General features: G+C 38.8%; 1 protein-coding gene across 1 annotated transcript in view; it reads left to right on the top strand.

Annotated features, from left to right (window-relative positions):
- Window positions 1–22162, top strand: part of MFSD14A (major facilitator superfamily domain containing 14A) — a 34178-nt gene extending 12016 nt beyond the window's left edge. Inside the window, exons 2-12 of the mRNA XM_070746477.1 lie at window positions 5012–5107; window positions 7080–7142; window positions 8415–8542; window positions 10537–10651; window positions 11545–11763; window positions 13940–14053; window positions 14429–14500; window positions 14833–14945; window positions 15848–15945; window positions 16053–16210; window positions 20655–22162. Of these exons, the coding sequence (XP_070602578.1) occupies window positions 5012–5107; window positions 7080–7142; window positions 8415–8542; window positions 10537–10651; window positions 11545–11763; window positions 13940–14053; window positions 14429–14500; window positions 14833–14945; window positions 15848–15945; window positions 16053–16210; window positions 20655–20861 (1383 nt within the window). The 3' untranslated portion in view covers window positions 20862–22162. The remainder of the gene's footprint in view (window positions 1–5011; window positions 5108–7079; window positions 7143–8414; window positions 8543–10536; window positions 10652–11544; window positions 11764–13939; window positions 14054–14428; window positions 14501–14832; window positions 14946–15847; window positions 15946–16052; window positions 16211–20654) is intronic.
- Window positions 22163–24386: the final 2224 nt, after the last annotated feature.

The following is a 24386-nucleotide window of genomic DNA, read 5'->3' as shown; positions in this document are numbered from 1 at the left end:
GCTGCTATGCCAAAACAGCCACACATAACAAATAGGAAATCGGACATGCTGGGAAAATCACTGCAAAAGAAAAAAGGGGGAGGGTCACAAAAGCTGGACAAGAAGTTGGCCATGCTAGGAAGGTCATTGACATAGGATAAGGGACAGACATCAAGTTCTTCCGGGCTAAAACAAAGGGTCATGTGGTAAGTCAGTGGTTGTTTAGCACCCATCATTTTTGGTTCAGTGATTTTGTTTGGTAGTTGTCATCACGCCTCCTAGAACCAATTAACGAGTACCAAGGTACCACTGTAGTGAAAAGTGCAGGTAAGGGAAAATAACATTTTAGATGTTTACAAGCGACCTCAGCATCAAGCACTTTTCAAGCACTGATTCCTAAGTCAAAAGTTTTTCCTGGTTTACTTAGATAACAATTTATGATCCAAGCAACAAAACAGTGAATGATGGAGAGAGAAAAACATTATTCTCTCAGGAAAATCACACCATTATAGAGAAAATGACATATGCTACAATATGTCACACTATTTAACTAAAATGAATGCATAGGTAGATAACAACAGAAATTAAATTATTGTACAACTGCCCGCTGCATCTAAGAACCATAGTTTCAGATACACATTATTTAACGGTACTATACTTTTCTAAAACCTCTCTGTATTACAATATATTAAAAGAGTGCCCGCCACAAAAAGAATAGCTCCTGGCCGGGAGAGCGAGAGTAAGCAAGAGGCAGGTATGCACATACCCCGGAGTACTAGTTGGCTCTTCTGGGCTCTGCCTCCTGCAATTTAAAATGCGCTCCTGCCTGCAAAGAAGAGGAGGCGAGCATTGAACCCTGCCTCATTCTCACAGGCAGGAGCACGTTTCAAAACGCTGCTGGAGGCAGCTCAGAGGAGCTGAGCCAGCCCAACGGGGTGTGCGCATACCTGCTCTTCCCCCCCCCCTCTCCCGGCCAAAAGAGTGCCCACTGCAGAAAGAGCAGTTCCTGGCCAGGAGAGTGAGAGCAAGCAAGAGTTACGTGTGAACACATCCCACGGGCCTGGCTTAGCTCCTCTGGGCTGCCTCAGTCACGTTTTGAAATGTGCTTCTTGCAAGGAGGTGGCGAAGCCAGTCGGATACAGCAAGCCCACAAGCACAGGGCTTGAGCAGCAGACAGGTGCATCCAGCCCATCTCTGTCGCCAACCCTTCGGCTCTGCCTCCTGCCACCGCCTCCCTTGCTCACTCGGGCCACTCATCCTCCACCTACTCTTCCTGCGTCCTTCAGACGGGGGATGCAGCCGAGGGCGGCGCATGGCAATCCTCTGCAGGAACAGCCACCTGTTCCTCAGTGTTGTGTCCACTGACCTTCCCCCACCTCTTGCTCTCGAGTGAAGCATGAGAGAGAAAGAACTCTTGCTGGCTGCCTGAGGCAAAGCACTTCCCTTTCTGCCTTCCTGCCCTCCCCCCCCTTCAGCAGGAACCTTTTGGTTGCACACAAGAAATTTTTCTCTCTTACAAGCTCTGCCAGAAATAAGTCTTAGTGAGACTCATCACATCTGCACAGCCTCTTGGAGTGAAAGGGAGAATGATTTTTTTCATTCAGTGTACCGCCAAAAGGTTTCTTCTCCTGGTGTTGTGTCTTACATGCACTCCCCCCTCCCCCGCCGAGAGAGAGAGAGGGGCGCATTTGGAAAAGATAAGGAAGTGTGTGCCCAGCTAAAAGTTTGGCTGTCAGCTCAGCTTCCTCAGATAGCCTGAGAGAGTTTTCCCCCCCTCCCACTTCGCTCAAGAGCCAGAGGTAGGGGAGGGTCAGTGGACACAACACCAAGAAACATGATGGAGTTACAAGTCCCACCCCGCGGCCCACCCTGCCCAGCCCAAATTGCCACTCCTAAATTGCACCCCACTGCAAGATGCGCGCTCTACCTGACATTTTGAAGCTCCATTGCATTCCTTGGTGTTGTGTCCAGAGAAGCCCATTGTAAAAGAAAACTTCTTGCAAGCTTGAGAAGTTGGATTGAACTTGTGAGAAGTTTTCTTTTACAATGGGCTTCTCTGGACACAATGCCAAGGAAAGTGGCAGAGCTACAAGTGTCAGGTAGGACGCACGTCTCATGTCAGGAATTAAAAATCCTGAGGTAATATCTTAATGCAGAAGGAAGGCCTATGTTGAGAATGCTGAGTCATTCTGAGGCAGTTGAGCGTGCAGCAACCTAGCAATTATGTGAAAAATATTTAACTATTAAAGAGCTCTCTTCTCTCTCTCTGTTCAATGTTAGCTATGCTCTGTTGCTGTTTGTGAGAAGTGTGCTCTGAAGCTGCTGTATTGCTGTATTGATCGTTGGTTCCTGTGAGTTATTGTAACTGAGATAGTCATAGTGAGATACTAGTGAGATACTAGTGTGATGTATGTATAGTATAGATAGTATACAGAAGTAGTGTAAATAAGAAGTAAATATATCTTTCCAAGACTTCCTACTGCTGCTGTGTTTCATTGAAGACTTCAATCAAACTCCATATCTACTGATCTGTGGCTGGCTGATTGGGTTGGTTAGCTGCTTGGGCTGTCTTGCTGCTTGTGCTGGCTAGCTTCTGCAAATGCAACTCTGATATTTTGTGGCCCAACACATCCCACCTGCTGTTCTGTCTGGGTTCCCCCAGACCTCAACACCAACTGGAAAAAACAGCCAGACACTCTGGTAAAAGCCAAAAGTAGTTTATAACTGGAAAAAATAAGCACAGAGGAAAACCTGTTCTTCCCAACAGACAGGATATAATACGGTACAGCAGGGTCCTGATGTCCAGACAATACAGCAAGCTTCTTGCTGGCACCCCCCCCCCCCCAAGGTTTCAATAGTCAAAGGCACAAACCAGGATTCCAAGACGCCAAAGTTCACAGTCAGGTCCCACGACTCTCAAAGATAAAACTCCACAAGCCAGGAAGGGTGGGTCTGCCTTTTAGCCTTTCCCAAGAGCACCACACCCAAACCCAGCTGCTGCCACTTTAATGCTGAAAGTATTTAGCCAATTGACTCCGTCTCTGATTAGCTCTTCGTTGTCGCAGATCAATTATGGCTTGTGCACTTTCCTCTAAGGAATCCAGGCTGCTTGCTGAGGAGAGCTCCCCCTGGTGGGACTCTGGCTGTCCTCCCTCTTCTTCAGCCTGGGATTCCTCCTCCTCGTCTGTCTGCACCTCCTGTTCCTCAGCCTCTCCCTCTGAGCTGGAAACCGACAGAAGGTCAGCCGTTCCCGGAGGGGCCTCAGACGGAACCACAACACCTGCCAGAAAGGAATCTCGGTGAGACTTATCACATCACCGCCGCTGCCTTGTGGAGCAGGAATCTACAAAGCTTGTTGTGCTGTTGCATACGTGAACGGCAAGAGGACCCCAGCTGTGCCAGTATGATGAAGCTTGCGACAGTCTTGCAGTTCATGCATGCAGTGGCACAACAAGCCTTGCAGAGTCCTGCTCCATGTGGTAGTGGTAGTGGGCCAGCCGCTCAGCCAGCACCAGGAACAGGGAGAGCAGGTGGTGGCAGCAATGGGACATCCAGTCCCGTGCTTGCCGCCTACTGCATCCCCAAAATACACACACACCGATAATAAGACCAAGGCCATATTTTGGAGTTCAAAAAATATAAGGCCCTGTCTTACGTTTGGGGAAACAGGGTAGTCCTAGACTTAGAGCCATACTGAGCTAAGTATTTCCATTGTTAACCAAGACAGTTGAGTCACACTTAATTTTATGACCTTTACCTTTAAGTGAGTCATGTGATCTTCAAGTGAGTTCAGCTTTCTCCATTGACTCTGCTAGCCAGAAGCCAGCTGGGAAGGTCACAAATGGTGATTATATGACCTCAGGATGCTTCAGCCATTGTAAATACTGTATATGTTAAATGCCAAGCAACTAAAGTTTGCTTTGATCAGTTTGATCAAGTGAGTGTGGTGATGCTGTGTTGGATGTAAATGCTAGGAGTGGTTGTAAGTCACATTTTTCAGTGCCGTTGAAAGTTTGAACAGTCATTAAATGAATGGTTGTAAGTAGTTCTACTATAAATATTAACGGCAATGGGACATTTCTTATAAAGTAGAAAAAGAATTATGAATACATAACTTTACTACATATTTCATGCAACATTTTATATTGATATTTTATAATGTGTGTGTAAAGGAATATTTTGGTGGAACACCCCCCTCCCTATGGGAAATCAGATTAATACTTTTTTGAGGGGGGGGATAAGATGCACCGGAGTATAATACGGACCTTAATTTGGGGGAGCAAAACAAGAAAAAAAAATTCTGGGCATTTAACTGGAGTGGGTGGGGTGGGGGAACACAAGAGCCACAGAGATTCATGATTCTCCCGCCTGATTCCTCAAATCGGGTTTCTTGAGACCTAGATTTGGAGATTTTTATTTGAATTTGGTGGTGATGTGTACTGAACTGCTGGGCAGTTTGTGCCGGAAGACCCAAGTTATTTCAATACCTTGATTACTGTTTCAAGCTTTGTGTGCTTAGATCATTCAATGTCCTCCCCAATTCCAAAAACAGACTGTGCGAAGGCAGAAAAAAGAGTATTGTGTTTCAGGAGGTGGGTATTCTGGCAGGTGCTGCAGTCTGAAAACACTTTCCTTCCCGATTCCAAAAATGGGGGATGCGGAAATCAAAACAGAGCGTAGCGTTTCAGGTGGTGGGCAATGCCGGTTTTGGGGAAATTTTATCCACTCTGATGGAGACATAGAACCATCCATTTTAGCCTTTGTCCTTCACACCTTATTTAAATTGTAGCATTTTCAGTGATTAAAAAATTACATTTGACCCAAGACATAAATTGTCACATTAGAGAAAAACAATGTATTGTTGGAATGTCTCTCAAGGGGAAGAAAGGACAAATGGAATCCATTTTTTGCTCATAGATATAAACATTACAGTTTTACATGTATCATTCGTTTTCTGACTTTTAGGATTTTTTTCCTTAGCTACTGTTTTTATTATTACAAGTCAAGTAAAAATCCTATTTTTTCCTCTTAGCCTCAAGGGATAGGTTCTCCTAGTGTCTACCATGCTGTCATTGTTATATTTTTGGAATTCTTTGCTTGGGGACTTCTAACAGCACCTACATTGGTGGTAAGTAATAACATTTTCAAAAATCCGGTATTCAACTTTAGATGTAGTTTTCTGATTTGATGAAAAGTTGAATTACAGTAGTTCAGATCTACCATTTCTATTTTTAAAAAACAAATTTTCTTCTCATTTTTAATGTTAAGACTCAGGTTGATAAATGTCAAGAACCGTGTTTCTCTGAAAATAAGACCCTGGTTTATATTTTTTGAACCCTGAAATAAACTGGGCTTATTACCAGGGGATGTCTTATTTGGGGGGAAACTGTATAATTTGCTATTTTGGCAGCAAAATACAGTTCAATCAGAATGTAAATTTTGTTCAAGAAAGAGAAAATTAGATTTCTATATTCCTAGTTGCTATGCTACAATTACATGTCCTAATTAGAGTTTTTGCAGATTTGCTATAAAATAATTTAAAAGGATGCTTCATTTATCAATTCTTTTTTGTTTAAAGCAGTGTTTCTTAAACTTTGTTCCTTCAGGAACCTTTTCCACTTTTAAAAATTATGGAGAGTCCAAAGTGCTTTTCTGTATATAGGTTATATTTACTGATTTTTCCTCTCTTAAAAATTGAAATGGATGCTATTGCTGCCATTGCCATTTCTAACATTTATTTTATGGTATTGTAATATCATATTATATTATTTTTCAATTCATGCTAGCATATAAGTTTGATTTTGTAGGAACTCCCAGAGTTCCCAGGACCACAACTTAACAAAAACTGTTTTTAGCAATACATTTTGTTGAAATTATTTATTCAGTTAAATCTAGACATGGTTTAGGAGAGGACTACAACTGAATGAGTTATGGGTTGTTGGGGGAGGGGTTGTGCATAAAATGGTTCAGAATGAAAAGAACAATACATGAACATCTATTCCTCTGTTTTTACAATTCTTGTGGTGTACTGTACTCCCTGTAAATAGCAAAATGTTTTATTAAAGCCAGTATGTAGCAAATTAAAGTAGACTGAAGTATATGCAAAGAGTTATAGAATATTTGTTCTCAAACATTTTGTTCCAAATTAAAAATTCATATAGAAAGCTGATTTGACTGGTATTGATGAGTAAGGGAACAATACTTTCCTAATTACAGTTGAATTGTTTATAGAGGATGGGAAACATTTCAAAAAATCCATTAGAAACTAGTTTTTATTAATTGGGTGAATTGCGGCTCATGGAGTTGCAGAATGTATAATAAATACAATTATATTTGAATACAGTTATTGTAGAAAAAATAAAGTTCTGCCTACTGTTTTTCCTGTTTCCCTGCCTCACAATTGAATAATGTTTATCACTTTTGAGTAGAGCCCAACTGGCAGTATCTAGTTAGCCTTGGAGCAACTTGGAAAATATTAAGCAAGGTTGGTCCTGGTAATGCTAGGATTGGAGACCACCAGAAAATATAGAACTGTCTATTAGCCTGGGAAATCAGAAGAAAATAAATACACTACTGAAGAAGGCATGGCAAATCACTTCTCTATTATTATTTTAACAAGTATATGGACCTACCCATTAGATCTTTAGCAGTTAACCTCAGGTTAAAGAGAGTTAAGTTGATTTTTAAAATAGCTTTCAAATGAATATAGAATGTGTAAATCTCAAGCATTTATCCATTGAGCTGTAAATCTCAGACAATAAAATGTATAGATACATGATAATGTTTTGGTATTTCAGTATCCTAAATACATAAAAGAGTCCAAAGTGATTTCTAATCCCTCAGAATATAAGATTTAAAAACCCTAACCCTTATTCAACTCTGCTGAGGAGGCGCAGGAGTCACTCCATTACACTTAATTCTTAAAATCTTAACAACCACACAATCACAACTTTTATGATAATGTGAAGTTTCACATAATTAGCCAAAGTTGATGCATAAGGGAGATTTATTTCCTTAAAACGTGATTTTTATTTGGACAGATTTAACAATATCCTTGCATCAGTATTTTCATTCTTTTCATATGCATAATTATTTTACAGGTGTTGCATGAAACCTTCCCAAAGCATACATTTTTAATGAATGGCTTAATCCAAGGAGTAAAGGTAAGGTCTGTTTGACTACTGAATACCTCATGTTAGTATGGTTAGAAACATACATTTTAAAGATGTTTTAAGATAATCAAGTCTCTGAACCTAGCTCATAAAAAAGTAAAAGCATGTTCAAGCAGATCATGTGATAGGACTAGTGATTAGTGCCTAAAAATACATGTCTTTTTCTCATTCCTGATGTGCTACTCTCCCATACATATCCAGAAACAAGCTTTCTTCAACCACACCTAAGCTTTCCCACAATAATGCTTTTCATCTATTATTATTCATGCTCCTAATGTCTAGTACAAGCCCAAAAAAGCTTTCTTGTCAGATTTGTCTGTTTGATAATCTTCCTTTCATAATTTTTTTTTTTTTTGTGGAAAAGTATTTCCTTCAATTTTTTCTAGATCCACACTCCCCAGCTGTCACATTCTACTTTCTGCTCCAAAAACATTCTCTGTGTCTTTGATGCTGTATGGTATATTTAAAGGAAATAATATGAGAGTCAAAGGTGTGCATATACATTACATTAAAATAATATTTATGTTCTTATGGCAATAACCATGCAAAGTAATCATCGTGTGGTACAATTACAAGTTTCATTCGGGATTCCAAAGGATCTCATATAGAGTACATATGGCAGACCTAGAGTGTTTGGCAATACACCACCTTCCTCTTCTGACTTCTAATAGATTTACTGACTGATTCTCCCCCCCCCCCATGCCAACTCAAGGCATCTTACATTCCTAATGTTTCTGCTTCCTCTTTTCTCTACAATAACAACCATACGAGGTGGGTTGGTTTTAAAGGGAGTGACTGGCCCAAATCCGTCCAGCCAGTTGTTGTGCTTAAGGAAAGACCAGAGCTCACAGTCTTCTGGTTTTATGCCATAACCACTATATCAAACTGGAAATAGGTCTCAGATTCCCCCTTATTCTGCCTAAACATATTGAAATGTATTATGCAGTAGATAAAGGAAAGTGCACTATAGAGCTCCATAAAGCCATTAGCCCATGTGTTATGTACAATTTGTACTCCAGACTAAAATAAAAAAAAATCCCGGTCATTTGATGGTTATTCATGCTTATGATACTGCATATATATTTATTAGTGAAAGAAGTGCTTATTAGCCTGCTTTACAATACTGGGGAAGGATGTCACAACACTAGCCTGAAAAGCTGGAAACAGTTTGGTGGAATTTGTTTTTTAATGAGAAAGTCAATGTCCATTATACTCCTTTTGTGCCATTTCTTTATGTGGGACAAATTTGTGTTTAATTCACAGGGTTTGTTGTCTTTTCTGAGTGCTCCTCTGATTGGAGCTCTCTCTGATGTTTGGGGCCGAAAATCATTCCTGCTGTTAACAGTATTTTTTACCTGTGCTCCAATTCCACTGATGAAGATCAGTCCGTGGTTAGTATCTAAAGTTTGCTTTTATATGTTGGTCAAGTAAATCCCGTAGAATTAGCTTCATCATTTGTCTATTTTAATATACAGCAAATACTTGATATAACATATACCATCATTCTAGCAGACTTTGAAATTAGTGGACAAAAATCTTGTCAATGTTTTGTCTATTTTTGCACAAGCAAAATCCCATTCTTCCTTGTGTGCATTCATAAAATAAACATAGACAAAATTTCATTTGGATTTTACAGACATTCTGCTTTAGTGGACACCATTTCTCCCATTAGTGTATTAAATAGAGCAATTTGCACAGACACTCTGCATCTAATAATCCTAATTGAGACTGGAATTTCCATCTCTAAGCAAAACGGCCATTAAGCAAAACATTGCATGACCATTTAGAAATGGCAATGCCAATAGTTTCAGTTTCTAAGACTGTTTTGTCATTACATTAGTTCCTCATGGTTCTCCTATCCTATCATACTCACTTCCACTTCATCCCCCCCCCCCCCACTTCTGCTTGTTCTTGATCAAACCTTCCTCCCTGCAAAGTGCGACCCTGGAGAACTACTCTGTTGAATTTGTAGGAGGAAAGGTAGGCTGAGAGCAAGCAGAAGACATGTGGATAGGCTCTGTCAGCACTGGGCTTGCCTCTAGGCCTTTCCGAAGCCTGCAGGCCCTGTCTCTTGGAGTGCTTCCAATATGAGTTATAGAGCTCATGCTGCACCCCTCGGTCCTGCCCTTGTCCCTCAGCCTCTGTGGCTACTTTGAACAGTGCCCTCCAGCACAGCCTCCACTTTTCCCATGGGGCAACCACCACTGCCTCTCCTACCTCCTTAGCAACAGAGAGCACCACACTTGACCACCCGCATTCCCCTCTAGCTAGGCCTGGCAAGCATCCTTTAGCAGATGAGACTCTGCAGCCCTGCCACACTCACCGTGTGCATCCCAGGGCTGTACTCTCACCCAGTGCCTGGATCCCAGGCCAACAGCAGGAAGTAGAAAACAGCGAAGGTCAGCTGGAAGTGGGGGTGGAAAAGGGGAAGCAAGGCTTTTCAATGGAGTGCAGATGGCCAAAAGGGAAGAACTGGGAGGAGAGAAGTGAGTGAGGGATAGCTGAAGTGCCCCTAAGGTCTTGAGTGTTGGTGGGCTGCTCAGCACCAAAGTTTTGATCATTTTGCTCATGGGGCACTGCAAGGGCTGGAAGTTCAAGAACTGGTTCTAATCTACCATTCATTTGGCACTGCCATAAATTTGAACTGTCACTGAACTAGTGGATATTAAGCAAGGATTACCTATATTTAACCTCGTTCAAAGTAATTTGTGATTTCTTTGTGCAACTATTGATAGAATCTTTTGGCAGAGTGCCAGATCACTTTTCAGTGAATGCATTGTCTATGGTGCAAAAAAATGGTTTTCCTGCTTGTTTTGCTCTTGGACAATAGTAAACAATAGCAGAATGACATGGCTATTTTTAGTATCCTTCAGACATTCTTGTAATAGCTAATTTTGAAGATAATTTCTGCCTTTTTTGTGGGGGAGGGCAAGGTTGATTTTGATATAAGTTTATCAGAGGGGCAGATAGGAAGTAATTACGCCTTCTGTCAGTTTCCCTTTCAGATAGCTAGTTTGATGTTATTTATTTGTTTCCTTGCTAAAATAATTTTTCTTTTAAAGATTCCAAAGAGTAAAGCATGCTGAAAGTATGTGAGCATTATCAAAGATAAATGTATTACCAGTGGTTAGATTTGTGGTAGCTGCTCAGAATCTTAGATTTGTATAACAATTATAAAGTTTTTACTTATTTAAATGGAAAGTATTTCCTATTCAGCTTCTGTGGATGCTATCTACCATATTTAGAAATCCATGTTAATGTATTATAACAACATTAGTGACAATATTGTACGTGCATGTTGGATAAGCAAACTTGAGAGTTATTAATTAAGATGTTTTTTAATAGTTTCTTCTTATTTCTAATCTTATGGTATCTTTTATTTTAGGTGGTACTTTGCAGTTATTTCTGTCTCTGGAGTCTTTGCAGTGACTTTTTCAGTAGTATTTGCTTATGTAGCTGATATAACCCAAGAACACGAAAGAAGCATGGCCTATGGCTTGGTATGTGCAGTGTTTATATATACATAAATACAGTATATTGAAATATTGTGCATGTTGATCATCAGATCTCTTTTCCATATTTATGCAATTAGAAGACGATCACCGCCCCACCAAGAGGGAATAAGAGAAAAAGAGTTATAAAAGCAGACAAAGCACCTGTGCATCGCTCTGCTTTCCTGTTCTCAAAAACTAGATTTGCTACTCGTCTCAGAATTTTGTCCATAGGCTGTCTATAGTTGCTTCGCTGGGTTGGGAAGGGAAGGGGAAAGGGAGAACAACTGGACAAACTGGAAGGGTGATCAGTCAGCAGCCAAGAGAACAAAAAGAGGAGGAGAAAAGGTCTACTTAGTGAAAATAATTAAATTGTGCAAACACACATACATACAGCTAGGAACAAGCTAATCTTCAAGCAGTCATCACGAAATTCTGCTGTAATTTGTACTTTCTGTTCGTTTGTTTTCATCATCTAATTTTATCCACAAATGCCATTTATAGCCCCCTCAATTCACAGGTATGGGGGAAGGGGAGAAGACGAGAGAAATCTCATCTTGCTATAAATAATAGTAATATGATTGAGGTAATCATCAGAGGATATGCAGCTTATTTTAGTTCTTTTCTACTAGCAACTTTTCCATTTGTTAGAACAAATCAATTTTTACTGTTGCTGAATTGCCACATATATTTTTAGGAACTGTAGCCAGTTATTATTACCATTATTATGGTCATCTTATGTCTTATTCTCTGAGATGCATTGAAATCTGAAAGATGGTAAATATATTTTTGATGCATGCTGCCTCCTTGTGAAGAAATTAAGACTTAAAAATATTTAGGATTGTCAGTAAGTGGTGTGGTTACCTACTAAACTTCATCTCACTAATTGTTATTATTTACAGGTTTCAGCAACATTTGCTGCCAGTTTAGTTACCAGTCCTGCCATTGGTGCCTATCTTGGTCGAGTGTATGGAGATAGTCTGGTGGTCGTCTTAGCCACAGCGATTGCATTGTTGGACATTTGTTTTATTCTTGTTGCTGTCCCTGAATCACTGCCTGAAAAAATGAGGCCTGCGTCATGGGGAGCACCTATTTCTTGGGAACAAGCTGACCCTTTTGCGGTAATATATTAAACCTTTTCAGATGGGGGATGTTAAGGGGGTTGCTTACATTGGGAATTGCTTGTTTTGTTTTTTTAAAATTGAACATATATCCATCCTGGGGGTGTGTATGGCAGATCTCTTACATAGAGGGTACGTTCTAAAAGTAATGCAATTATTATTTTTTAAAGTAATTTATTGAACAGATTTGCACAAACACTTAAAATTCTTCAAAGTACTGTCCTTGGGCCTCTACACATTTTTTCCAGCGATTCTGCCATGACCGGTATGCGCCCTGGAAGGCGTCTTCGGGGACCTCTTGCAAGGTCTTTGTCACGGCTGATTGGATCTCTTCTATGGATGAAAAATGGGTTCTTTCAGGGCTGGGAACAAAAAGAAGTCTGCTGGGGCGACGTCAGGACTATGGGGGGGGGCAGTGTTGGCACCTGGTGTTTGGCCAGGAACTCGCAGACTCATAGCGCATTGTGGCAAGGCGCATTTTTCATCCATAGAAGAGATCCAATCAGCCGTGACGAAGACCTTGCAAGAGGTCCCCGAAGATGTCTTCCAGGGCGCGTACCAGTCATGGCAGAGTAACTGGGAAAAAAATGTGTAGAGGCCCAAGGACAATACTTTGAAGAATTTTAAGGGTTTGTGCAAACCTGTTCAATAAATTACTTTAAAAAATAATTGCATTACTTATGGAACGCACCCTGTACATTGGTTGGATTTCAAAGCTGCAGAGAAATCTACAAGAAAGAGTTGAGGGAATCCAAGGCAAAAGCAGATAAGGCACCTAGATTTTGCCTATATGGACTTAGAAGGCCTGTGGAATAAGGATGGAATATCTAGTTCTGGGTTTCTTTATTCTTAAATTCCAAAATTGAGGTTAAATCACTTACATTCTATTCTGTCATCCAAGTGCCCACAGGAGAATAAATTCTAACCAAGAGCATTTTATAGTATGATGAACAAGCTGTTGGAGAGATGACTAGTCAAGGGGAGTTTAAAGAAAAGAATCAGTCTGCCATTATCATTCCAATATTGTCCATTTCAATTTCTGTTGATATTCCTTCTTGGAGTGTTTAGTAGCATTGGATTGTTAGTCTGTTTTTTTACATTTAAATTTAATTTTCGCAGATATAATTATCTGAAAGGAAAAGAGCTTAGCAGTTGATTTTTAGTTCATTTTAAAATAGGAACTAAAGGACATAGTCTTAGTTTTCCTCCTTCAAGAAAAAGTAGGAAATAAGGTTTATATTAAACAAGGCTAAATTTGAACTACTGTATATAAGTTTTGAAATATTGGGGGTTTTTTAACCATTGGATTAAGTAAAATAGAATAAAATAGCAAACTCTTATAAACATATTAAGGTAGTTTTGTATGTATAATTTTATTCATACATTGGTTTTCTACAATATTAAAAGTGAAAAAATATTTCCGTTATCTGTGTGTTTCCCCTCTTCCAAAGTAAACGTGTGACTGTTGAGCTGAGCTCTAGGTTTAGAGTGGGTAGTTTCCCTATCTGGCTAGAGTAGTCCAGCATTGTAGGTACCAGTAGAAGAGAATACCTGTGGCTCAAGGTTGAACTATGGGCTCCTTGGTGCTCTCTGAGCTTGGTTTTTTCCTTGCTATCACTGATGATGATAACTAGTTGGGTAATGAAATGTCTATAAGAAAACAGTAAAGGTCAGAAAGCAGTAAGAATCCTGCTGTATTGTATGTAAAAGTCTTATAGTGCTGATTGCCCTAGGTTTTGGAGAAAATTGGTCATCGGGGCCGTACCTTGTGCTGGGAAGAATCTATCATTATCTCATCCCTTCATCCTTAAAAGAGTACTCTCTGTAGTCGGGCTGATTTCCAAAAGCTTACTATGTCCCAGTTGAGAAAACGTAACTGCACTTCATAGGCTGTAAAAAGTTTCAGTAGGCCACCTCCCTTTCCATGTCTGTTTCTAAACCACATTCAATAGAACTTAAATGTAATCCATAGAGTCTGGAAAGCAAGTAGTAGTTAATGTATCTTTGGACTATTTTTGTTTTTACAATGTATTGGTTTATTTTCTGTGTGGGGAGAATTCACCAATTGGCCGCCTTCTCTGTTTCTTTTACCATGATTGATTTCCCTACCCATGATTGATTTTTTTTTAAAAATCCTTGACAGTCTTAATTGGTTTATGTTTCTCTTCATTTCTAGTCATTGAAGAAAGTTGGTCAAGATTCTATAGTGCTGCTAATCTGCATCACAGTCTTTCTCTCCTACCTCCCTGAGGCAGGCCAGTATTCCAGCTTCTTCTTGTACCTCAGACAGGTAAGCATTTGCCTCATTGTTTTAATTGCACACATTAGATTTGCAAAAATGAAAGTGAATATAGCCATGGCTTACTAATAGATTTAGATCTTGCTTTTTAGTTTCAACAGAATAAAATGTTTCCATTTTGCTGCATTTTGAAATAGCTATCCTTAAGTGCAGATTTCTTTCATTAAAAAGGGACTCCTGTTCAGGCTCTTGTTTTCATAGAATGAGCTCTATACACTCTAATGTTCTTAAATAGGGGAACAAGTTACCTTAATTTCTTAAATATTTTATGAAACAAACTTTTATTATCTTTGCATTTGCATGTGAGTTATTTATAATTCATCATAATAATCTACCATGGAATTTCTCTTTCTAAAAATTTTTTAGATAATGAGATTTTCATCAGAAAGTGTCGCAGCATTTATTGCAGTCCTTGGGATTCTCTCCATTGTGGCACAGGTAATTGTAACTCAGAAATGCACTTGCTGAGTTTCTGCCAGTACTGTTTGTTCAAGTCAGTTGGTAGCTCAAGTTTGTGGAATGGATTCATTTTGATAACTTTCTGGAATGATATGGAAGAGGGAAATAAAGAAACATTGTCACCAGATGCCTCTGCCCCAACCTCCCATACGTGGGCAGCCCTTAGCTTTCCTGATGAGGACAAGCATGCAAGGACCAGCCGGCTCTACCTGAAGGAGGGAGGTGGAGGTCAAGTTTTGCATTGATGTAGTTATATCACAGTGCTAAAAGTCCTGATTTTTTTTTCTTTTTGGCCTTTCCCCCCCCTTCAGACGATAGTTCTGAGTTTACTTATGAGATCAATTGGAAACAAAAACACCATCTTACTTGGTCTTGGATTTCAAATATTGCAGCTTGCATGGTACGGTTTTGGCTCCGAACCTTGGTAAGCAATTTATCATTGTGCACTGTTTTATTATTGTTACACCTATAATGTAGTCTTTTGTTAATTGAGTAGAGGTTTTTAAAACATCCATCAATAGTATGCCTCTCATTGGTGTTTTAATGAAAGCTACAGGTAGTCCTTGACTTACAACAGTTCATTTAGTGACCATTGAAAATTACAATGGCACTGAAAAAAGTGCCTTATGACCGTTTTTTGCACTTACAATCATTGCAGCGTCCCCATGGACACGTGATTTACATTTGGATGCTTAACAATTGATTCACATTTATGACTTTTGCAGTGTCCTGAGGTCACATGATTCCCTACGGCCCTGTGCGCTGTTTGGAGTTGCCACAGCGAGGAGTGAGAAGGGGGCCACCTGGGGTGCACTATTGCATGTCAGATGCTGGGTGTTGCAATGGGTGCACAGAGGGGGGCTTAACAGACTCTGAGGGGCCCCAGAAGGCGAAGCAGCAGTGGCCAGAAAGTCTTTGCTGGAGCAAGCCATCGGGGCTGGGGTAATGCCAGTTAGATTCCCATTTCACTGCACGCCAAGTAGAAAGACTAGTAAAGAGGAATTGCTCTACCAGTGGTGTGGCCTCGTTTCTTACTGGCTAAGCTCGGAACTTTGACAACCATCTTAACAATTTCAGTGAGACACCTGATAATTGTGACAAGAAGGTTGTAAAATGGAGCAAAATTCACTTTTACCACTTTCTCCCCTCCTTAGCAACAGAAAGTTTGGGGTCAATTGTGGTCGTAAGTCAAGGATTTCTTGTATTTTGTTTTGGAGTTGTACGTTTTTCTTAGTATCTGACTGACTTAATTGATTTTTAAAATCTCTTGAAGTCCTTGTGACTACTAGCCTGATTCATTTATCGGTCTCTATACCCTCTTTCCAGGATGATGTGGGCAGCAGGGGCTGTGGCAGCCATGTCAAGCATCACATTTCCAGCAGTGAGTGCCCTTGTTTCACGAACTGCTGATGCCGATCAACAAGGTAAGTTGCTTCTTGTGATTAATACACGAGATAGAAACATGGAAATACTGTATATATTTTTTATCATTTACTTATAGATGTTTATTTGAACATATGTTATTTTATAGGAGTTGTCCAAGGAATGATAACAGGAATTAGAGGACTCTGTAATGGTTTGGGACCAGCGCTTTATGGCTTTATATTCTACATCTTCCATGTAGAATTGAATGAAAATCCAATGACTGAAAATGAAGTCAATGTGCCCCCCCAACACCATTCACAGCAAGTATGTTTAAGGCACAGCAAGTATTTTTCTTTAAAAAAATTATAAGTGGTGATAAGAAAAAAAAGGAATCATAGTTTTAAATGTATCACTGCAACTTAGGTATCTTCATCAGCCACCAGGCCCAAAGAAACGAGAAAGGTCACGGGGCACAATTCAGTGCCATGCCTACTAAACCCTAGCCTGAGGCCTGGCTGAAATGCACCTGCTTCCTCCAGGGTCCTATGGACCTGAAGCCTCGCTATACCTTCCTCCATTACTATCTTCCAGGAAAGCAATTATCTGAGACTGTTGGATCCAGTGATGTCTTCATGAGGAGAGGTTGCACCACACTGCCTTCTCACTCAAAGACCTGGCATCACAGCTGGACCCAACTACAGATCACCTACCTTCCACTATCTGAGAGCTACCTGGGTTTAACAGACAGGTAACCAAACTAGCACCCTGGAGAATGCTCAGAAGTCACAGACTCAAACCTGCCCCAGGTACTTCAGCTAGAACTGACTGGTTGAGGTTCAATACTAAAGAGATGCAAACAACTTTATCTGCCAACTAGCACCAATGTATTTCTTACAGCTGCTTTGGAAATTATCCTGGGCTGATCCCTCACAATCAGTAACATGTAGTTTAACTTGCTTTTAATCACTGTTCAGTCATTGTCCAGACTTTAAAAAGCAGGAGCAGTTATGAAGTAAAGCTCCAGAGAGTGCAGCAGCTCTGCTCTTTTCTTTTTCATACCCACCGGGGAGCTTGACAGGTGGGGTGTTTTTTTTTTGGTATTTTACTTTTTATTTCCCTTCACTTGTAGTCCTCAGCTTATGACCGTAATTGAGCCTGGAATCATGGTCATAAGTTGTCGAGGTTTTAACTCAAGTGATCACTGAACCCAGGGGTTTTTTGTTGTTGTTTTTTTTACTTTTTTGTGATAGATGTTAAACAAATCCCACTGTGGTTAAGCAAATGGCAAGTAAGTCAATTCTCTCCAATGGGTATTTTTTGCCAGAAACTATAAATAATGTTGGAAATCAGCAAAAAAAAATATAGTAAATTGTGGTCCTGTAACCATTAAATGCTATGAACAGCAGTAGATGTGACGTAGTTGCCAAGCACTCAACATGTGATTGTGTGACTGGATGTGTGTGCGGCGATTGTAACTTTGGAAATAGGTCGTAAGTAGCTTTTGGAGAGTTTGTTGTTACTTCAAGTGGATGTTAAGCAACCAGTTGTAAGTCAAGAGTTATCAGTACTTATTTTTTTCAGAGCGAAAAAGGGACTGGGAGAATGATTAATCTTCCCTTACTCTCAGAGTGGTGATTTGTTCCTGATCAATCCACAGAGACTTATTGTTGCTTGCAAATGAAAGAAAAAAGAGTGACTAGCATATAATTATTCTTTGGATAGTTTTTTTAAGCAACAGATTGCTTTTGAACATCACTCTTTTGGAATAGGAAACATTATTTGCTGACACAGTAACATTTCATTTTGCTTGGCCTTAAGTTAATCTCACTCATGCACTAGGGTTAGGCTGGTTGATACATGTATTGGCCTGGTTCTCAAAAGGTAGTATCTGGAAATGGGATTTATTTATCTCTATAGTTACAATTGTAGAAACAGATTCTGTAAGCTAAGAATTATTGAGCAAATAAAAGCAACTGAAATGCATGAATTCATAGAAACGTAGAAGATTGACGGCAGAAAAAGACCTCATGGTCTATCTAGTCTGCATAAAATATGGATATGTTTATCCCAGGCATGTTTAAACATATATCCATCCTAAGATAAAATACAGGAAATAGTATAAGGGCAGACTAGATGGACCATGTGGTCTTTTTCTGCCGTCAATCTTCTGTGTTTCTATGAATTCAAGCATTTTAGTTGCTTTTGTTTGCTCAATAATTATTAGCTTACAGAATCTGTCCCTACAATTCCTGTAGGGATCTTTTAAGTTTGCCTGCCATGTAAAGTTGGGAGTATAGCTGCCTTTTTGTTGCAATTTAGGTGTGGGAGATAACCAGGCTGAGCCCAAGGGTGGGTTCAAATACATCATCAGTTTGAAGCATGGGTCCTCAAACTACAGCCAATGAGCTGCATACGGCCCACCAAGGCCATTAATTGGGCCCTCGCAAGACCACGAGGCAGTCCCACCCACATCACCCCATCTACCCTTCAGCCAAGTGCAGGACTTATCTTCACGAGCCCCTTGGGATGGAGCTGAAAGGTAAGGCCAACAATTTTGGCCTGCAGAGACGTTATAGAGCGGGGAGGTAAAACACAGGGCACAAAAGATGCCCCAGAAGCCCATTTTTGGTCTTCAGAATGCTCCTGGAGGCAGGAGAGTAAAAATGGGGCATACAGATGCCCCAGGAGGCCCCAAAATGGCCCATTTTTCACCTCATCTGCCTGCAGAAGATACAGAGAGAGAGAGTAAAAGACAGGAAGAGAGAAAGACAGAAAGAGAGAAGAGAGTTTTCTGAAGCTCTCAGAAAGATTTCTGAAGCTCTTTGGGGCTGAGAAGAATTGTTGCAAAATTTAGATTCCTGAAATGGATCATTAGACTCCCAAACAACTGAAAAAAAAGATCTAGCAAAAAGAAAAGTCAACCAAAAGAGCAATATGCAAACAAAAGCAAATAAAAGATCCCCAGGAGCAAAACAAATGAAAATTGAATTTGTGTGCATTGTTTAATGGACTGTTAAACTGGCCACACCCACCCAGTCACATGACCATCTAGCCACACCCAGTCAGCCAGTCTGGCCCCGCAACAGTCTCAGGGACCATGAATTGGTCCCATTTAAAAAATGTGAGGACCCTGGTTTGGAGTCTCTAATGCCCTGTGAGTCCAACGTCCATCCCCCTTGAAGTCTGTTGAATCTTATTTGGTGCCAATTAACTTTGATCACCAGTAGTTCAGATTGTTGTATATAGATAGTGTGAAAGAAATTTGTAGTACTTTTGAATTTTATCTTTGTTCCTGACTTTCTGCACCTGACAGAAAAACAGAATAGGAAGGGACCTTGGAGGTCTTCTAGCCCAACCCCTTGCTCAGGCAGGAAGCCTATACCATTTCAAACAAATGGTTATCCAATCTTTTTAAAACTGCTGGAGCATTCACAACTTACGTTGAACTGTGAACAGAATACTCCATAAAACTCTGGAATATTATAACAGAAAGGTGGAAGGGACCTTGGAGGTCTTTTAGCCTAACTTCCTGATCAAACAGGAAACTCTATATCATTTCAAACAAATTGTTATCCAATCTCTTATTAAAAACATCCGGTGTTGGAGCATTCACAACTTCTGGAGGCAAGTTGTTCCATTCATTAATTGTTCTAACTGTCAGGGAATTTCTCCTTAATTCCATGTTGCTTCTCTCCTTGGTTAGTTTCCATCCTCAGTTGCTTTGGAGAATACATTGACACCCTCTTCTTTGTGGCAACTCTTGAGATATTGGAACACTGTTACCATTTCACCCTTGGTCCTTCTTTTCATTAAAGTAGACATCCCCGATTCCCGCTATCATTCATTATGTGTTTTAATGTCCAGTACCCTAATCATCTTTGTTGCTCTTCTCTACATTCTTTCTAGAGTCTAAAGTCTCAACATCTTTTTTACATCATGGCGACCAAAACTGGATGCAGTATTCCAAATATGGACTTACTGAGGCATTAAAAACTAGTATCCAAACCAGGATGGGGAATTGTATGGTCAGAGGATTAATTGTGATTCTCAGTCCTTCCCCTAGTACAATGTGATCCCAATACAATGCGTTATTATCTGGACCCTCTTCAATCTAAATTCATACTAGGATAGATTAACAACTTTGGTTTTTAATTCAACATTACTGAGGTATTTATTTAATTCAAATTTGAGGCCTCAGCTCCTTCAAAAATTCTAGGTGACTTACAAATTCTTATAATTGTTTAAATGTTGTAACAAAATGTATTAAAAATACATATTATTTGAGGGCCTCCCTTTCCCCTAATGATATTCCTGTTCCACTTTAAGTTAAAACACTTCCTTAAAATAGTGTCATCTAATGTGACACAGGTGGCATGTCAAATTAACCATGAAGTCAAGCAACTTTCCTTTAGAAAAGAAATAATAGTGGATCATTATATAATCATACAAACTCTATGCATGAAATAAACATCAATACAATTCATTTTTGCAAAATATATGCAGCTTGGGATTTAGATGGTACACTCTAAATATAAAGTGTTTAGGAGATGAAAAAAACTTAAGCCATACAGCCAAGAGCAGGATTATTATCTAATTTTACCAGATCATAGTTCAGTGCTTTGAAATCAACCTAATACTGAGTCGCAAAATCAGATGGTTCACACTCCATTCTTGCGTAAAATAATCTAACTATAATTTAACTAAATAAACTAAAGTGCTGATTTTTTGTTTTATGCTAACTCTTGCTCTGTTTTGTTCTTCTTTTCAGAATTCCATCATTCCTGGGCCCCCATTCTTATTTGGTGCATGTTCAGTGCTGCTGGCTCTACTCGTTGCCTTGTTTATTCCTGAACATACTAATTTAAATGTTCGCTCTAGCAGTTGGAAAAAACACTGTGGTGGACATGGACATCCACACAGTCCACAGGCCCCTGGAGAGGCCAAAGAACCTTTATTACAGGACACAAATGTATGATGACAAAACCCAAGGACTCATAGAGCAAGTTTTATTTTTTCACCTGCAATTCTGGATACACATTCCATTTCCATTGAAATTGCCATTTCTTAAGGTGTTCTTAAGAAATGGATCTCTTGCATGAAAACTGTTAAGAACCACAAACTGGAAGTGGAAAATCATCCAAAGAAGTTACAACTTAAATTACTTTGGTTTTTAAAAAGAAGCTAGGATTTTTGTCAGTCCTAAATATATTAAATCTCCTTAATTTTGAACAAAATTATATATATCGTGTGTGTATATATATATATAATTTTGAGCAAAATTATATATATATCGTATATAAATATATACATATATATACACACACAAGGTATCAGCATGTGTTCCTGCATCAGTTTCTTGAAGGTGTTAAGCTTCGTTCTCTTCATGCTGGTCTCAGTGAGACATACAAGCAGGATTTGGGTATCTTTTTTCTCTGTAAAATCGTTGGTCAGATGGATTCAAAGCCTTAACATAGATGCACTTGGCCAGGAAGGTGAATTTGGTTGATATTGGACTTTCAAATCAGTGTCTGACAGGTTTCTTTTCCTTTTTTACTAACACAAAAATCATGTGTTGAATACACATCCTGAACAGTACACTTTAAGTGCATTATTCTGCTAATTTTATGTAGTGAGCCTAGATTTTACTATTGGCTCCAACACTACCTTCATAAATACAATTTGATACCACTATGCTTTGGATGTTTTGCATAAGGACCTCAACACTTGAACGTACAAACTCAACTCTTAAGCTGATAGCCTTGATGATGTCAAAGTGCTCTATACATGATTGTCACTTCTATTACTTGACAGGATGAATAGCTATTCAGTTTCGAACCAAGGACAAATGAGTTAATCCGCTTTTCCTACTATTTTATTTGTAAATTACGTATGCAGGGGGTATGACAGGCTAGTGAATATTCTTGTCTAGCAATTCAAGTGGCAATTCTTGCTCTATAGTGGCCTTTTAGGATTGTCACAAATAACACTTCAGAGCCAAGGGGTTAGTCCTGCATTTTCAGGACCACAGTACAAGGAGAGAGCTTTATACAATTACTGATGTGAATTTCTCTAAAAGTGTATATTTTTGTGTCCAGTTGTATTATTTAAGTGTTCCTTTGTATAAAATGTGTATAAAGTATTGTATAGTTCAAAATGTTTTCATCTTGTGCTGTGGTTATTGCTTAAGTTTTTTAAAAACTTTCACCACGGTTGAATAGAAGCTGAAAAATTGTAAATATTGTTAATAAAAGTTGAATATTTTAGTGATTTTTAAAATATTGATATACTTGGTTATAATATACTGTCAATATAGTTGATTGTACATCTTTCATATCACATCTTTTATATCTGTTCTAGATATACATATATTTTCTATCATAAGAATTTATGTACCTAGAAAAATGTTTCTGAAATTTAGCACTTGTAAAGGAGCAAAAAGTGTCAGATGAAAGATGGAAAGCAGTAAATGTGTGATTACTGAAGGAATTTTCTTGGATAGTACATATGTTTATTCCAATCGTATATTGCTAGCATAGTTTCTGGATAACATTACAGCAAAGATATCTTAGTTTTGGCTAATAAGAAAACAAAGTACTGTAGTTTACTCTGTAGAGAGGTATCTTTCTCCAGTGTTAAATAACTAATTCTTTAGAACATTCCCATTAATCCCATTTCACTGTGATTTTATTGCATTAGCAAAAATACTATGGCTTATATTAGATCCAAATTTATTAAACTTCATTTTTGTATTGATGTAGAAACATAAGGGGATGGTGGATTGTCTTAATTTTGTTTTTCTACTCTCTCAGATCTTTAAAAAAAAAGGGTGGATTGATATATACAACAAATGAATTCTTAGCAAATGTATAAACTAAGTTATTGTTAATAGAAATATGCGGCATGGACAGAAAGGTTTGCATGAGCAAATATTAGCATATTAAGATATTGATGTTAATTCTTTTTAGTCACTATAATTCAAGTAGTACTGAGTAAGGTAGTACAGTGGTACCTCTACCTACAAACGCCTCTACTTACAAACATTTTCTAGATTTTTTTGCCTCTTCTCAAGAACCATTTTCCACTTACAAACCTGAGCCTCCAAAAAGATAACTGGAAAAGGCAGGGAGAAGCCTCCATGGGGCCTCTCTAGGAATCTCCTGGGAGGAAACAGGGCCTCCACCTCTCCCTGTGGTTTCCCCAATTGCACACATTATTTGCTTTTACATTGATTCCTATGGGAAAAATTACTTCTTAGAAACTTTTCTACTTAAAAACCTGGTCACAGAACGAATTAAGTTCATAAGTAGCAGTACCACTACTTACTATATAGTCTGCTCTGGACTTTTATTTTAAACTTTACTTACACTTGAAAAATCTGGTTAAAATATCTTCCAATTACTTTGCAGCTTTGCAGAAAGGCACTAAAATATTTCTTTACCATCAAAAATATTAATGTGTAACCTACTTGCATCTATTACATTTGAGTGCTCTATGATAGAAAATTAACCTTTAAATTGGAGCATTCATTCATTTAACGAGAGCCCAGTCTTCTATAAGTTTTTGGACAAGGCTTTTAAATTAGGATTTTATATGGGCAAAGTTAACTTCTTAATTTATTGAGGATGGAGTTTTCTCTGTGTGTGCATGCACACGAGGGGATTTTTCTGGTCAATCAGAAATGAATAAAAATACTTAGTATGTGTTGAACACAAATCATTTGATTTTAGAATATTCTCTTGGTCATGCTTTTTAAATGCTTGATAGCCTCTGGAAGCATAAGACAATAGTAGGAATGTTTTTAAGGTCAGATCTGTAATTTGAGTAGATGGGTATTTAGGCTTATTAAATCATGCCTACCACAAATTACAGGCCTTTTCTCTGCTTAAATTGGATCTGTTAACAATTACATATTGCTTAGTCACATTCCACTTAATTGGTGGTGTGTGCTTTTTATGAAAACGACATTCTTAATTTGAAAAATACTGGCTAGAAAATTACTGATATGAATCAGGTGCAGTACATGTTTAAACCAATCCACTGACCAATTTTTTCCTATGCCAATAAAGTGCTGGTTATAAATTAGCCCTATGTGGCTTGGTACTAGATGTTTGGAACCCTATTCTGAGACACCTGAACTAAAATCTTGAATTATTTTGTGCTTGCCATCATTACTGGCAATTTGATGAAAACATATTAAATAGTTCTCAAAACTGCAGGAGGTAGGTTGCTGGACCATTTTACATTGTAAATGGTACTGAAGCTTATTCACCATCCAGATACCTATTTTTGTTATTTGTAAGTATACTTTGTTGTTACTAGTTTTTTGGAACATCACTTTATATGATAGGGGAAGGAAAATAATTCTATGATTCTGATTGATGAACATAAAAATTCTAATTTACCTACATATGACTGTCACGAGGCAATATCTGGAAAAACAGGTCCTTCAGTTGTAGGCAATTGGCACCGTAACTACATTATTATATATCCTTTCTCATAT

Source organism: Erythrolamprus reginae, chromosome 3, assembly GCF_031021105.1.
Source record: "Erythrolamprus reginae isolate rEryReg1 chromosome 3, rEryReg1.hap1, whole genome shotgun sequence".
NCBI classification, from domain to species: Eukaryota; Metazoa; Chordata; class Lepidosauria; order Squamata; family Dipsadidae; genus Erythrolamprus; species Erythrolamprus reginae.
This window is presented reverse-complemented; position numbering and strand designations above follow the sequence as displayed.